This window comes from Bubalus bubalis, chromosome 11, assembly GCF_019923935.1.
Source record: "Bubalus bubalis isolate 160015118507 breed Murrah chromosome 11, NDDB_SH_1, whole genome shotgun sequence".
NCBI classification, from domain to species: Eukaryota; Metazoa; Chordata; class Mammalia; order Artiodactyla; family Bovidae; genus Bubalus; species Bubalus bubalis.
In genome coordinates, this window is record NC_059167.1 from 20,912,980 (window position 1) to 20,927,995 (window position 15,016).

General features: G+C 51.9%; 1 protein-coding gene across 2 annotated transcripts in view; it reads left to right on the plus strand.

Moving 5' to 3' along the window:
• MAP3K9 (mitogen-activated protein kinase kinase kinase 9) overlaps nucleotides 1-13,887 on the plus strand; it is an 88,076-nt gene extending 74,189 nt beyond the window's left edge. The window contains exons 9-12 of one of the 2 annotated variants that reach the window (XM_025295272.3): nucleotides 377-445; nucleotides 1,876-1,988; nucleotides 3,258-4,064; nucleotides 5,640-13,887. In XM_025295272.3, the coding sequence (XP_025151057.2) occupies nucleotides 377-445; nucleotides 1,876-1,988; nucleotides 3,258-4,064; nucleotides 5,640-6,124 (1,474 nt within the window). In that variant the 3' untranslated portion in view covers nucleotides 6,125-13,887. The remainder of the gene's footprint in view (nucleotides 1-376; nucleotides 446-1,875; nucleotides 1,989-3,257; nucleotides 4,065-5,639) is intronic. The other variant, XM_025295273.3, reaches the window with a different exon arrangement.
• Nucleotides 13,888-15,016: the final 1,129 nt, after the last annotated feature.

Here is a 15,016-nt window from a genome sequence, read left to right on the forward strand (position 1 = left end):
AAAGCTGTACTGAATTCAACAACATTAGGTGAATTTGCATCCCCATCCTTTAAAAAAACAGTATGTTTCTGTAGGAAACATATGCACCTGTCTGTAATCAGCAGCTATCTATGGATTCACAGCCCCCACTCCCCCTCCAATTAAACTGTGGCTGCCCCTGGATTATTTATCCCACAGATAGGGAGGTCGTGGACCTGTGACCATTCCAGCAGGGCCATCTTGTTATGATCCCTTCATGATGTGGGCTTTGCAGACTGAACAAGGGGAGGGCAGCTGGCGACGTAACAGGAGCCCAGCCTTGAGGGTTCTCAGGTGGGAGAGGCTGAGCGGCATGTATCCACTGTTGCCTGCTACTGATTCTCTTTATTCATTGAAGATCCCCTCAGAGACGGGAGAAAGCTAATGGTTTAAGTACCCCATCAGAGTCTCCACATTTCCACTTGGGGTGAGTCTGATCTTCACCACCTCATCACATGTACTATAATAATCCTCCTCTCCGCCCCCGTTTCCTTGTCCTCACAGCACACCCCGCAGAATCAAGCCTCATTATTGCCAGGGCCATGTTGACTTTTTTTTTTTTGGAAGCAGTACCATCGTGCACCTTGGGAAAATTCCTGTGTTGGTCCGACTTAACGTTTCCTCATTGCCCTGACCACTCCTGTTGTTAAGATTCTCCCAGCATCCTTTATTTTAGGGAATCAGTACATGGCTGTTTATCCTTTGGTCTTCAGCACAGGCTTTGACACTGCTGATCTGAATTCCCTGGATCCAGAGCTGGAAGGGATTTATAAGATTTTCAGTCAGAAGTCTCAGGCTGTGGGTTTGGCAGCATGTTTCTCTCTGGCTGTGTATTTTGGTTGAAATCACTGATGTCTGGAATGTACTTTAATCACTGGTATTTCTGATAGCACTTGAAACAGAGATCTGCAGGCAGGGGAAAAAGCTGGTCCTTCTCCCTCCCTGGAGATGGGCTGGGAAGAGTGGGCTTTAGTTGAATGGCTCTTTCTAGTCCTAAAATGAGAGCTGCCCCTGGTTATAATCCCAGTATCTCCTTGGCAATCATAGCCCACAGATTCCTCAGGCCTCCTTCACTGTTCTTTAGGAAAAAGACCAGTGCTTGTGGGCCTCTGATGCCCTGTCCTGTAAGAGGGTTGGCGGGGTACCCAGTGTGTATCCTTGGAATTACTGACTTGCCACTGGGAGCTGCTAACAGGGATTTGAAAGCCAGCTCCTGTCCTTTTCCTCTCCGTTCCCAGACAGGCCGAGGGTTCGAGTCCAGCCTTATGTACTACCCACATAGGTCTGTCCCAAAGTGCACTGGGTTGACACAGCTTTTGTCAGTCGATTTTTGTATTTGAAACATGGATGGCTTTGGAAGTTGCCTAAGCATGCTGGAGGCTTGGAAGGAGAAGTTGAGAAGTGGTGTGAGTGGCGTGGCCTGGCCCATCGCTGTGAGCTCATCGCCCAGTGCTTGCCTTGCACTGCCCATCTCAGCACTGCAGTCTTTCTAATGTCACCGGTGTGTTGTATTCGAGTCAGTGTCTGTGGAGTCTTGGCCTTTCCCTTAAGTTGGGCTTAGGCAAGACCCTGGCCAGGGCCGGGCAGTCCTCATTCCTTCTGTTCTCTCGCCAGCCTGCCCAGGAGGTCTTCCCACAGCTCCATGGCAGCATGTGCAGGGGTGTGTCATGCCTCTGCTTTTCTGGCCCTAGAGCATGTGCACTTCTGTTAAAGAAGCAGGTGGGCTCAGTAAGCTTTGTTGCCTGTACCCTGAGGCTCTTGGGCTTTGCTGTAATGAAGCACATGGGGAGAGGCCCATGGAGCTGAGGGTAAAGGGAGTAATCCGTTCTGACAGTTTCATCATTTCCTCTTGTTCAGCCTCAAGTCCCTGGTAGATGGATACAAACAGTGGTCGTCCAGTGCCCCCAACCTGGGGAAGGGCCCGAGGAGTAGTCCAGCCCTGCCAGGGTTCACCAGCCTTATGGAGATGGGTAAGCATTGCCTTTGTCTTAACTCCCTCCCGATCCCTCAGGGAACTCGTGGCCAAGCTTCTTAGACTCTTTCAAGACCTCTAGCACTGCTTCGTGGGGCTGTTTCCTCTTTTCCTCAACTCTTGGTCCCGCACCCTATTCCCTCTGTTTGCTCTACTCCCATTACAGGGAATATTTCCACATCACCACCGCTGCCGTGGAATCTACCCTTGACCTCCTGTCCCAAGGGGCTGGTTATAGTCTCCTTAGGGCATTGAGGCAGGGGGAGGCGTGGAATCAGGCACGGGCCTTTCCTGGGTCTGCTTCCTTGTATTTTAACGTGGGGAGTCCATAGAATGGGAGATGGCAATAGAACCCCAGTGTTCCTCCAAGGAAGCTCTTCCAGTGCTTCTTGCCCTGTGATTACTAAATGTGTAAGGCCTTCTCCAGGCTGTCTCTCAGAAAGTACTCCTTGCTCTAGAATTCCAAGGTCATAATCAGTCAGTCCATAGAGTAGACTGGCCTTCATCCATGCCGAGGATTCTAATCCTTTGCAGGAAATGGGTCTTAAAACAAGTCTGTAGGCTGTCAATTCTAGAAAGTCAAGGTCCCTTCCCATTTTTTTTTAAATTAATTTTTATTGGAGTATAGTTGCTTTACAATGTTGTGTTCGTTCCTGTGTGTGTGTGAGTCGCTCAGTGGTGTCCGACTCTTTACGACCCCATGGAGCCCACAAGGCTCCTCTGTCCATGGGATTCTCCAGGCAAGAATACTGGAGTGGATTGCCATTTCCTTCTCCAGGGGGCCTTCCCAACCCAGGGATCGAACTGGGGTCTCCCGCATTTCAGGCAGATGCCTTATCATCTGAGCTACTAGGGAAGCCCAGTGTTAGTTCCTACTGCACAGCAAAATGAATCAGCTATACATGTACATATAATTCCCTCCCTTTTGAACTCCCTTCCCATTCCCTTCCAGTTTCAACTTGTAAAATAATTAAGGATGTACCTGTTCTGGGAAACTGACATGGCACTACTATGACAGAAGAAGCAAATTGGCAGATCCCCTTTTCTGCAAATGGGAAAACAGGCTTTGGGAGAGAGAGCGACTTCCCCATGTTGTCACTGTTGAGTGTGAAGTCCTATTGGTTCCTGGTCCTGCACCCCTGACTATTCAACCCCTGGATCCCTAGCACTAAGCCAGGGACCTGGGGTTGGGGAGAAGGACCAGATTTTTATTCCTGCAGCCTTGTTCCCATCTTCTGTTCCCCCTCCACTTCTCTCATCTCCGCAGAGGATGAGGACAGCGAAGGCCCACGGAGTGGGGAGAGTCGTCTCCCGCCGTCACCCAGCCAGTCCTACCTCTGTATCCCATTCCCTCGCGGGGAAGATGGGGATGGCCCCCTCAGCGACGGTGGTCACGAGGAGCCCACCCCGGTCAACTCAGCCACCAGTACCCCTCAGCTGACGCCAACCAACAGCCTCAAGCGGGGCGGCCCCAACCACCGCCGCTGCGAGGTGGCTCTGCTCGGCTGCGGGGCCGTCCTCGCTGCCACGGGCCTCGGGTTTGACCTGCTGGAAGCTGGCAAGTGCCAGCTGCTGCCCCCGGAGGAGCCCGAGCCACCAGCCCGGGAGGAGAAGAAGAGGCGCGAGGGGCTCTTCCTGAGAGCCAGCCGGCCCCGCCGGAGCACCAGCCCCCCATCCCGGAAGCTCTTCAAGAAGGAGGAGCCCGTGCTGTTGCTAGGAGACCCCTCCACCTCGCTGACGCTGCTGTCTCTCTCCTCCATCTCCGAGTGCAACTCCACTCGCTCCCTGCTGAGATCCGACAGCGATGAGATCGTGGTGTATGAGATGCCCGTCAGCCCCGTGGAGGCCCCGGCCCTGAGCCCCTGCACCCGCAACCCCCTGGTCAACGTCCGAGTGGAGCGCTTCAAACGAGACCCAAAGCAGTCCCTGACCCCCACCCACGTCACCCTCACGGCCCCCGCGCAGCCCAGCGCCCACCGGCGGACTCCTTCCGACGGGGCCCTCAAGCCGGCTGCCCCTCCAGCCAGCAGGAGCCCCTCCTCCAGCAATGGGCTGAGTCCCAGCCCTGGAGCAGGTGAGACCTGCCCTCCTCCTCCTCCTCCTCCTCCTCCTTCCTCCTTCCTCTTTCCCGCCTTGGGGCCTCTCTCCCAGAAGTGGAGATATCAGGCCGACCTCAAGTTCCTCCTCTGACTCAGCCAGTTGAGACAGGCTGCTCTGGGCCGCCGGAGGGGACTGACGTCTGTCTGTCCTGTGCCTCAGGGGGGCCTTCCCTGAAGAGGGGAAGCAGACAGGCAGGATCTGGGGAGAATCCCACCGGGACTCCTGTGAGATGCTCAGGCCCCAGATCTGGGAGTGTACAGGCCAGTACTTTCAGGGCGCATCAAGGGTAGGAGGCCAGCTCTGTTTGTTCCCTGGAAAGAAGACTGCAATTACAGGGAGGAATCTGGCCACACACAGGAGGGTATTTTCTGCCACGTAGCTCAGCTCTTGCCTGTCATTACAGAGTGAGTACAGACCATGAGTACAGACACACTCGTAAGGCAGGCTTCCAGCCGGGCATCACACCCTACATCGCTCATCCCTTACTCACACCTGACTCTCAGACGTGGAGATGCGTCCAGGTGAACTGCTGTACCGCTGCACACCCTGTCCTTCTCTGGCTGACATCTGAGACACCTGAGCATACACTCTCACTCCCGCCCCATCCCTTGCTCCCTAGAAGACCTCAATCTGACATAAAAACTACCTGAAATCCCATAGGAGAGGATGGCGTGGCAATACCCTTTCAGTGAGACTCGAATATGAGTGACAGCCGTACTTTACTATTCAGCTTTCCCTTCTCCTGCTCAGATTTTTTTGTTAAAATCATACAGGTGGCCTCTTTGGAAAAAGAGACCCCCAGATTACTAGTCTTTAGGTTTCTGATGCATTGGAGAAGGCAATGGCAACCCACTCCAGTGTTCTTGCCTGGAGAATCCCAGGGACGGGGGAGCCTGGTGGGCTGCCGTCTGTGGGGTCACACAGAGTTGGACACGACTGAAGCGACTTGGCAGCAGCAGCAGCAGCAGCAGGTTTCTGATACCTGCTTTATCCTTGTCGAGCATGCTAAGTCGCTTCAGTCATGTCTGACTCTGTGCAACTGTATGGACCATAGCACACCAGGCTCCTCTGCCCACGGGATTCTCCAGGCAAGAATACTGGAGGGGGTTGCCATGCCCTCCTCCAGGGGATCTTCCTGACCCAGGGATTGAACCTGTGTCTTATGTCTCCTGCATTGGCAGGCGGGTTCTTTACAATGAGCGCCACCTGGGAAGCCCTTGTTCTTGTCACATGTTTATTAAGTGGATGAACTGAGAATGAAAGACATTTCCTTAAGTTGTTTCATTACAGATATGACCTCATGTGTCCCATTATTATAAGATACAGGGACCATGGTCTGTACCCTGGATATGGTCTGTAGTTCACTGTTACACCCCAGTGCCAGCCAACACACTGCATGACACAGAGTAGGTGCTCATTTCTCAAGTTATCCTAGGTGGTCAGGGCCATGGTCTGTGGGGCAGGGTGGGGGGTGGTGGCGGTTGGGGCCGGGAGTAAGTGGTGTGTGTGGTCTGTCATCTGATACCTCTCCCTTTGTCTCTTGGACCAGGAATGTTGAAAACCCCCAGCCCCAGCCGAGACCCAGGTGAATTCCCCCGTCTCCCTGACCCCAATGTGGTCTTTCCCCCGACCCCAAGGCGCTGGAACACCCAGCAGGACTCTACCTTGGAGAGACCCAAGACCCTGGAGTTTCTGCCTCGGCCACGTCCTTCGGCCAACCGGCAACGGCTGGACCCATGGTGGTTTGTGTCCCCCAGCCACGCCCGTAGCGCCTCCCCAGCCAACAGCTCCAGCACAGAGACACCCAGCAACCTGGACTCCTGCTTGGCCAGCAGCAGCAGCACCGTGGAGGACCGGCCAGGCCTGCCAGCTCTGCTCCCCTTCCAGGCGGGGCCGCTGCCACCCACCGAGCGGACGCTTCTGGACCTGGATGCGGAGGGCCAGAGTCAGGACAGCACTGTGCCGCTGTGCAGAGCTGAACTGAACACACACAGGCCTGCCCCTTATGAGATCCAGCAAGAGTTCTGGTCTTAGCACGCAAAGGGTTGAGGGTGGGCAAGGGGGGACGCAGGAGGAGACGGGGAGGGGAGCTGGCTGGCACAGCCCTTTCTCAGAATTGGACCCCCCTGAGCCTCCCGCCCTACTTCTTGCACTGATAATGCACTTTGAAGATGGAAGGGATGGAAGCAGGGCCCCTTCAGAGGGCTTCTCACCCTGCAGGGCCCTTCTCCCTAGGTCCGCTGGAGGGGTTGTGGCCATCAGCTCTGGCTGTGTGGGGGAGGGAGGGGTGCGTGCATGTCCCCCACCCTCCACAGTCTTCTCGCCTTCAGGGTGACTCTGCAGAGTCACTCAGCCGAATCTGCCTGCTGCTCCCTCTCTTCAGCCCCCAGGGGGTGCCCTCCTGGGGTCCCTCTGTTAGCCCTGAGTTCAGCCTTCCCACACACCCAGTACTGGATGTTCTCTGATTGATTTTGCTCCTCTTCCATGTGCTTTCCCGACACTCATGAATGAGAATCTCGTTTGGTATGAGATGTGAGCTTTTCTGCGTCCTAAGCCCTATGGTGCCGGCTGGAGAACGAAAGGCAGAGTGCCCCCTCGTTGGGCACAGGAATTGAGGGAGCTGGGACCGCCTGCTGCACTTCCGTGCACCCCACTTCTTTATTTGAGCCTCCCAGTGGTACGGGACCTGCCTTCGTGAGAACTGGAAGGAGGAGGGAGTTAGGAAATACAGTCGAGTTGCAGTAAAGAGGGTCACAGAGTCTGTCTGTCCTCGTTTCTTTTATAAACACTCAAAGAAGGGCAGAAACCAGCACATGTTGACAGCACCCATCTCCTGCCTGGGGGTCCAGACGTGGTCAGACCCGGTTCTGAATCAAATATGCACTCATCCCAGGAATTGCCTGGGGAGGCTCAATCTCTGGTGTCAGTTCTGAAACCAGAGACAAAGTTCCTGTGTTTGCCCCTTTTGTCATCTGATCTGTATGTGTCTTCCCTTGCCTTGATCTGCCCTCCAGTCCCTGGAATTAGTGGATCTGGGGTTACATGTTTGGTGGGGAGGTATCTCTACCATGCACAGAATAGCATGTAGAATCGGGTCCTAGACACTGGGAGTTGGAGCCATGGGGCTTCCTGCTTGCCTGTCATCATTCTGCAATGCCCATAAAGTCAAACGAGCCCTTAGTTCCTTATGTGAATGGATGTGGTGGGTGACGATATCTGTAAGGTGCCCTGTGAGCCCCTCATGTACCCTCATCTTCAAGTCCGAGTGTTGGAGACCGACCAGGGCTTCTGGTCTCTGTGCACAGGTAGCCCCTGCTGCTGGGCCCCAGACTGTGAGTTGGATAGGAAGGAACAGAGGCCAATCCTGGCTTTTCTGGAATTCATTTCCTTGGCTTGAATGTTGAGCTTCTGGAGCTTTCTCACATGGGTCTCCTCCCTTCCTCTTACCCTCAGGCTCCCAAGGCTAGTGTGAACAGTTGTCTTTGAGTGGGGATAACGACAGGAGTCCTTAGTTCACGCTCCTCCCGACCCAAGACTCTCTGTGTCACTCCCCCGTCGTTTATCCTGGCTGTTTCTCTGCAGGCTTTGGAGGCCCGCCTGCAGGTTCCTTGCGTTTGCTGCCCGGGTGCAGGACAGGAGAGCAGCGATGTTGGCACAAGTGATGGATTTGGTCACTGCTCTCTCTGTGACTATGCTAGAAGTCCTGCCCTGAGGATGGCAAAATGAGTGACCTTGGTTTTCAAGTTGTTCCTTGTTTTACAAGCCCACTGGCAGGCACTTAGGTTCAAGGGCCCCACCTACTTTTGGGCGGGGAGGCACTGTTGGTTCTGTTGCCCAGGGTTCTACTGTTGCGTCTCCTTTCTCTCTGTTTCTTTGTTCAGCGAAGACAGTCCAAAGGAGATGATTTTTGCCCCCGACCCCACTCCTTGGCTGGGGGGGGCGGGGTACTTGAATCCCATCAGCTCAGCCAACCAAGTGACTGCTCTTCATTCTCAGATGGCCTGTGCCCTTTCTGAGGGCTCTCCATGGCCCCAGGCCCTAAGCCACCTTCACATCTCTAAACCCTTGGCCCCAGTCTCTGGTCTTCTGGTGGGTGCAGCCTACAGTGTAGTCCAGAACACCCTGGCTCTGGCCAGCGCTCTGGAATGAGGCAAGGAGTCTTTGCTTATTTTCTGGTTTTTGTCGTTTTGTCTAGAGTAAACCCTTGCCACTGGGTGACAGCTGGAACCCATCTCCTCCTCATCCACCTAGGGGATGACAAGGGAAGGTGGGGGTTCTACTGTGGGAGGAGCTATACCTACAAGAGGCAGAAGCAGGGTTATTACGAAGATGCTTCTGTGGGCTTCCATGATGACGGGAGGCCTTTCCATCTCAGTTCCTTCAGACTGGGTCTCAGAGGGGCCCCCATCTGCCACTCCCTCTCTCTGGGGCAAGGCTTGGGTGGGATAGGATCCTATAGAATAAGGTTTGGGTTGCCCCCCTTTTCCCTTTCCTCAGACACTTTCCACTGCTCTTGGCGGGTGCTCCTTCATGGAAGATGGTAATGGAAAACAGATACTGCTCTCTGCCCCTCTGGCTTCTTCAGTTCGTTCCACTGATTCTACATAGGATTGTCCTCTGTCCTTGAGGATCCAGGTCACTGCCAGGGGCTGAATAGATGTCCCAGTTATTTCCATATGTTATGTCTAAGAGGCTTTGAAGGAGGCTCTTAGCTTCACATCCTTTAGTATCGGGAGAGTCTATTGTGATGATGATGGTGATGGTACCTGACATTTGGATGACTCAGGATAGGGCTAACCCTTCCTCCTAACCTTTACAAAAGTACGTTATTTGCCTTCTACCTTTGATATACTTGGTGGTAGAGAAGGGGAACGGAGAAGGCAATGGCAGCCCACTCCAGTGTTCTTGCCTGGAGAATCCCAGGGATGGGGGAGCCTGGTGGGTTGCCGTCTGTGGGGTTGCACAGAGTCGGACACGACAGAAGCAACTTAGCAGCAGTAGCAGCAGAGAAGGAGAAGTGCTTAAAGATGAAGATCCAAGTGAAGAGAAGTTAATAAGCTGCTTGGACCCATTGCTGAGTTGGGCACCCGGCTCTAGGACTGAAGGCATTGGCTCTGTTCTCTGTTCTGCTTTTGCTGTCTGACCTTGGACTTGTCTCTTAGTCCCTCTCAGGTTTCCTTCCTGTAAGAGCAGCTGTCACCTGCTCCCCTCACAAGGGCAAAAAAGCGTGCATCAGAGCAGGTCCGAGAAGCCCATGGCTCCCGGCCAGCACACAGGACAAACTGCTGAAGTTGACGGTGCGGTCCCCACCACCTTTGCCTCTAGGGGACTTGCCTACTTCCTCTGGCTTCTGGAAGAGGCAAGATTTGGAGTTGGCCTAATGACTAATGGGGACCGTGGTCAGGCACGTGCTCTTCTGCTGTATTTATATGGCACCTGGTGTTTAGAAGCATCACTCCTAATTCCCCCACTTAAGTTGTTAGGCTGATCATCCTACCATGAGTGTCTTATGGAGCAGGAAGTGGGAGACAGGGAGCTGGAAGCAGCACCAAAATGATGATTTAGGGCCTCTCGTTTCTTTGAGTCATTTCCCAGAGTCTGATGTGTTTTGAGGCCGGAGTCAGGCCACTTCCTGAAACTATCTTTAGGAAAGGGTCTGCTAGCCCATGGGACACATGTCATGGTGGGGGCTTCATCACAAGACTGCTTTTCCCTTAGACCACAGGTGCTCAGGACACAAGTCACCCCAAGAGCATCTAGGCCTGATACCGTGTCAGCATTCTTGCTTACAGCACCCTGTGGGAGACTCCTTCCCGCCCCCTCCCCTAGAAGGAAGGAACCCCATCTTGAGCATTCCTAACTCTTCAAAGTACAGAGCAGCGGGTATTAAAGGACAGCTGTGAGTGGTACCTGCAGGGTTGGTATGTCCATGCGGGTGTGGCAGGCCCCTCTGTAAATGCAGACCCTTGACCATTTCCACACTTGTCTCATTTAGCCCACCTCTTTGACTCAGGTGTGTGAAGGCAGGTCAGAAACACTGTTGTCTCTTAAAGAATTTCGGGGAGAGGGAAGGTGCTGCTGCTTCTGTAGTGCCAGGCTCTTGCGAGGTCTCTGCCGGAGACTGTGGACGGGGGTTGGGGGAAAGCCACCCATGATGCCTTGTAAGGGAACGGGCGGCAGGAAACTGGTGATCAGAGCTACCCACCCACTAGTGTGATGTCACACACGTCTCTCCCTCTCTCTGGATCTCTGAGCCCAGCTGTGAGCCCAGGGTGATGCTGCCTTCCCCACCTGTAGCACGAGACCCTTCTAGCTTGAAAGTCTGTAGGTCCCAGGGCCCCTGGTCCAGCACTGATAAGCCTCCCCTGGCTGGGTTGCTTCCCTTTGTGGAGGACTGTGTGTGTGTGTGTGTGTGTTTGAAAGTCAAATATTGGCGCACTTGTGTGGTTTGACTGACTAGACCACCTGCTTCTCTCCTTGGCTTCAGGCCTGAGATGCCTACTTGTCAAGTCACAGCTATTATGAGGAACACATTCCCAAATGTCTCTCTTTGGTCAGACGTATCATTATTTTCTTAGATCAGGAATTCAAATGAGTAAAACTCCACATCAGAAGGGGAAACCCTCTGCTGCTTCCAGGGAGGCCTCATTCCCTGGCTCTGCCCTGGCCTTGCTGCCCAGCACCCACCACCGCAGTCACTGGCATTGGAAGGGCAGGAGGCAGAAACTGGAGTCCTGGCTGATTAAGGCTAATTAACAGGGTTGGGGGGGGGGGTAGGTGTCTAATTAGCCTGACCTGGCCCTGCGCTTCTAGTTGGCCCTATGGCCTGGGTGAGCCTCACATTTGCTTATTTTCCATTTGTCCCACTGCACTATTGACAGGCTTCACTCCTCCTTTGTCCATTTCAGATCTTGGGCCCTAGGGGAGCACCCTGGCCTCCAGAGGCTGCTCAGGGAGCTGTGATTTCCTCTTCTGAAGGTTGGGCTACTCCATGATCTGGAGCCAGTAGGACTGGTCCTTCCTGATTCTTCTTGGCTGTGGTTCTCTGCATCTCCCGCCCATGGCCTGGCTTTGGGTCTTTCACTCATGACCACAGCTGGAAATAGAGAGGTGTCTCAGGGCCCAGCTGTTGGCAGAGCCAGGAGCTTGTCTACTCCTGTCTTTGTTTCTTTTGGAAACAGAGTTGCCTTTCCCCTGACCCAGTCTCCCTCCTGACTGGTCTGATCCACCCTCCCTGCAAACACCCACAATCTAGTTTTTCCCGCCTGATGGGCAGGCGTGAATCTGGCAACTAGATAGGAGTCTCAGGACGGACACCAGAGTACAGTGCCAGAGGTTCAGAGACAGGCCTTTCCTGTTGATTGTGTTGGGTGGACGTCCAGGAAATCAGAACCCAGAGGTCGGATTGGTTTACCTAGAGGGGTCCTGGTGGATGATGGCCCCACAGAGATAGTGGTCTTTCTCTACACTTCCTGAAGTGTAAAACCAAGTTTCATAAGTATTGGGTTAGCCAAAAAGCTAGTTAGGGTTTTTCCATAAAATACAGAAAATGTGAACAAACTTTCTGGCCAGTCCAATAACCTGTTGCCTGTGTTCCTGAAATCCTTCACATCTAACTACTTGCTTTGAGAGATATGACATTTAAAAAATTTTTTGATTTTATGTTCATCATGAATTTTTCATTAATTTCAATTTTTGAAAGTACTGCTTTGAAATATGATTCATCGGGATAGCAGAGGGTTGTTTTGGTGTTTTTTGTGACCCCCTTAAATTTTATCCAAGGCGAATTGCCCCACCTTATCCTGGCCTCAGCTCTGTTTGCCCCTCACCTGAACACGCTGAGGGCAGACCTGTGAGGTAGGCTTGGATCTTTTCTGGTCTTCCTTCCTTTCAGGTTCTGAGTTGGGTGGTGACCCTGGAAGTGTCTGCATAGGAATGTGTTGACTTAACAGCAGTGAGACACCGAGGGCAGTTTTCAGCCTTGGCCCTGTGGCTGGGGTGACTTTTCCTGGATGTCCCCTAGCTGCCTGTCAGCCTCTCTGAAACCCTGAGGCCGCTTAGAGGAGGGCATGTGTAAAGGGAAGGGATTATAGTGGGAAGGATGCTTTCAAGTCTCCATCTGAAAACTCTAGGACATCTCTGAACCTGCAAAGAAGTGAATAAACCGTTTTCCCAGTTCCAGAAAGGACCAAAATGGACAGAGGCATTTTTACTCTCTTCCATAGGCACTCTACTGCCTGGCGCTCAGTGACCTTCATAATGTCAGCCATCACGTCACCTCCATCGGTATCCTTTTCGCTACTGTTATTATTCTCTGTCATCTTTATTTTACTCTCATCATTTATCTTTCCCTCCAGTTCCAGAGGCCATGCTGGCTATGGCTCTTTGCTTCATCACTGTCAGAATGAGGCATGGGTTCATCCTGGTCTGGGTGTGAGGACTAATAATAAATTATGTGAAACCATTATATTTCTTCTAGATGAGTGGTGCTGTCCTGAAAGTGTATATTTTTTCTTTTCTTTTCTTTCTTTTTGACTCACTTACCCTGGGGGTGGGGTGGGAGTATATTACCTCCAGCTAAGAATGTGGAAACCGAGGCTCAGATGGTTATAGGCCCAAGGTCACACAGCTAGGAAGGAGTGTTGCTGATCTGTTGGCTCCAAAGTCATCTCTTGTTTTCTCCTGAGCACATTTTAGGCCACTGTTTAGACACTCTGGGGTAAAGTCAGCCTAGCTTAGGTCCACCATGGCTCTGAGATGGTTCTCTATCCAAGGAGGAGTTGTCCTGTGACCAATCTACCACCAGCCTCTGAGACTGGAGACACCCAACAGGGCTTGCAATCTCCCTGGAGCTCAGTTGACCTCCTCTCTGCGCCTGCTACTTCTTCTCCATCGTTTCCTCTTGATGATTGTTCAGGGGGTGTTGAATATGTCAATTGCGTAGCTCTTCTCCCAGGATCACCAAAAGCCTGTGGGCTCTCGCTTCTTTTTCCAGCCCACAGGTGCCCCATGACTGACCACTCTTTACCGCAGCTTTGACCCACATCCCTCTGGGTCTCTCAAATTTGGAAGCCTTATTGTAGCTCCTCTTGCGAACTTGAAATCAGGCTTTTGTCTTTTTATTGTATCAGATCACATGCCCTTGTTACCCAGTTGTGGCAAAGAAGGAAGGTGATGAACTTGTCCACTTCTTCCTCTAATCTTCCTTACTACCAACGCTAAACACACACACTCATGCTCACACAGTCACACTCTCACACTCACACACATGTTCACACACACATACACACAGATTTAGTCTGAGACTGTATCAGTATTTTCTAGGGAGGTTAAGGAAAGGAGCTGGAGATGGGTTTTATTTTACTCACAGAAAACCTTTCTTTGGGATTTTCCTCCCCATTAGAGCCTTTGAGTCTGGGTAAAATGGAAGTTCACATACCCCCCTGGTCTTGTTCCTTTGTGTGTAGCTCCTAATTTTCATTCCCAGGCCTTCCCTGCTCCAGCGTCCTGTCCATGTGTGCTGACCCTGTGTCCTTGAATTCCCATTTTGCTTTGGGATTTAAGTTATTGTAATTTGTCAACAATATTTAAAAATAGAAAAGTCCTGAAGGAAACTTATCAGGTTCTTTTCTTTGGCTTTTTTTTTTTTTCAAGGTACTGTAAATTGTTAACTAGGGATGCCAAGCAGGCTTGGTTCAATGGCTAAACCTCTTATCATATTACAGCGTAAGGCTGATCTCAGCCTGGTCTCACCACCAGAGCACACACAGACTTGAATAAAACTGTTACAATCATGACTTTTGGTTTGCCGTGGTGCTTTGTAAACTTGTTCTTTCCTCTCTTTTCTTCGTAAGTACACAAGATGTCCAAGTAACTGACTGTTTCTTGACGACTGCCATATGTAGGGATAAAATAATGGGAGAGAGGGGTAGATACGGTGCAGGAAAGAGGAGGTAGGTGAGGAACCTCCTTGAAGATTCTAGAGACCCCCAACTGGACCACGGAGGCCCACCAACAGGTGCCTACCGAAACAGTTCAATCTCTTTGCACAGCTGACTTTGCCCAGGTAGTGAATTTTGGCTTTCAGAACTCCTAGCAAGGATGTGCTCTCTCACCCCATATCAGTGTCCACCCTGATGTTCCTGGTGAAGCTAGGAATGCGGCTGAGAGGACAAACACCAGAGGAACCGTGCACTTGTGGACAAGGTTTGCCAGCCGTGAGTCATGGGCTCCTTGTGGTCTTGATACTCTGAATGGCACTTGCCAGCTGTGTGACCTTGGGCAAGCCGCTTAATCTCTCTGCGTCTCTTCTGGAGCAAGCTCACCACAAAGCAGCCTTTGTGCTCACTTTCTGTGACTGTGCTTTGGGTGAGGCTGAGGGTGAAAGCAGAAGAATTTTGTTTGGGGCCATTCTTTAGTCCACTGTTTCTCATCACTCAGCTGCATGTGGAAAAGTGGCTTTTGAACTTCCATGTTGACCCGCTCACGCTTTAACACCTCGACCTTCATTCACTCCATACCTCTGAGCCCCTTTCTCTGCTCCCTGGGGAAGGTGTCCGGGGTGACTGCTAGATGCTTAGACTGTGAGGAGAAAGATGACCTTGTGCTGAACTTCAAAGCTGATTTGACCAGGGCCATATGACCTTTGTCAGGCTGACTGGGCAAAGATGAAAAATTGACTCAACTTGTTCAAAAAAATGCTATGAGAGATATATGTATATAAATTGTTCCAGGTTTCTGCAGAGCAGTTTGATCTTGTGGCATTAATTCTATAACATGGACTCAGAAATTTCATTTAGTAACACAACTAGCTGCAGTGTGCCAAGCCTTGCACTGTCTTGACCTGCATTATTTCATTTACAACATCTCAGCATCCTAAGAGTAGATCCCATTATTCTCTCCATTTTATACTGAGAAAAATGAAGA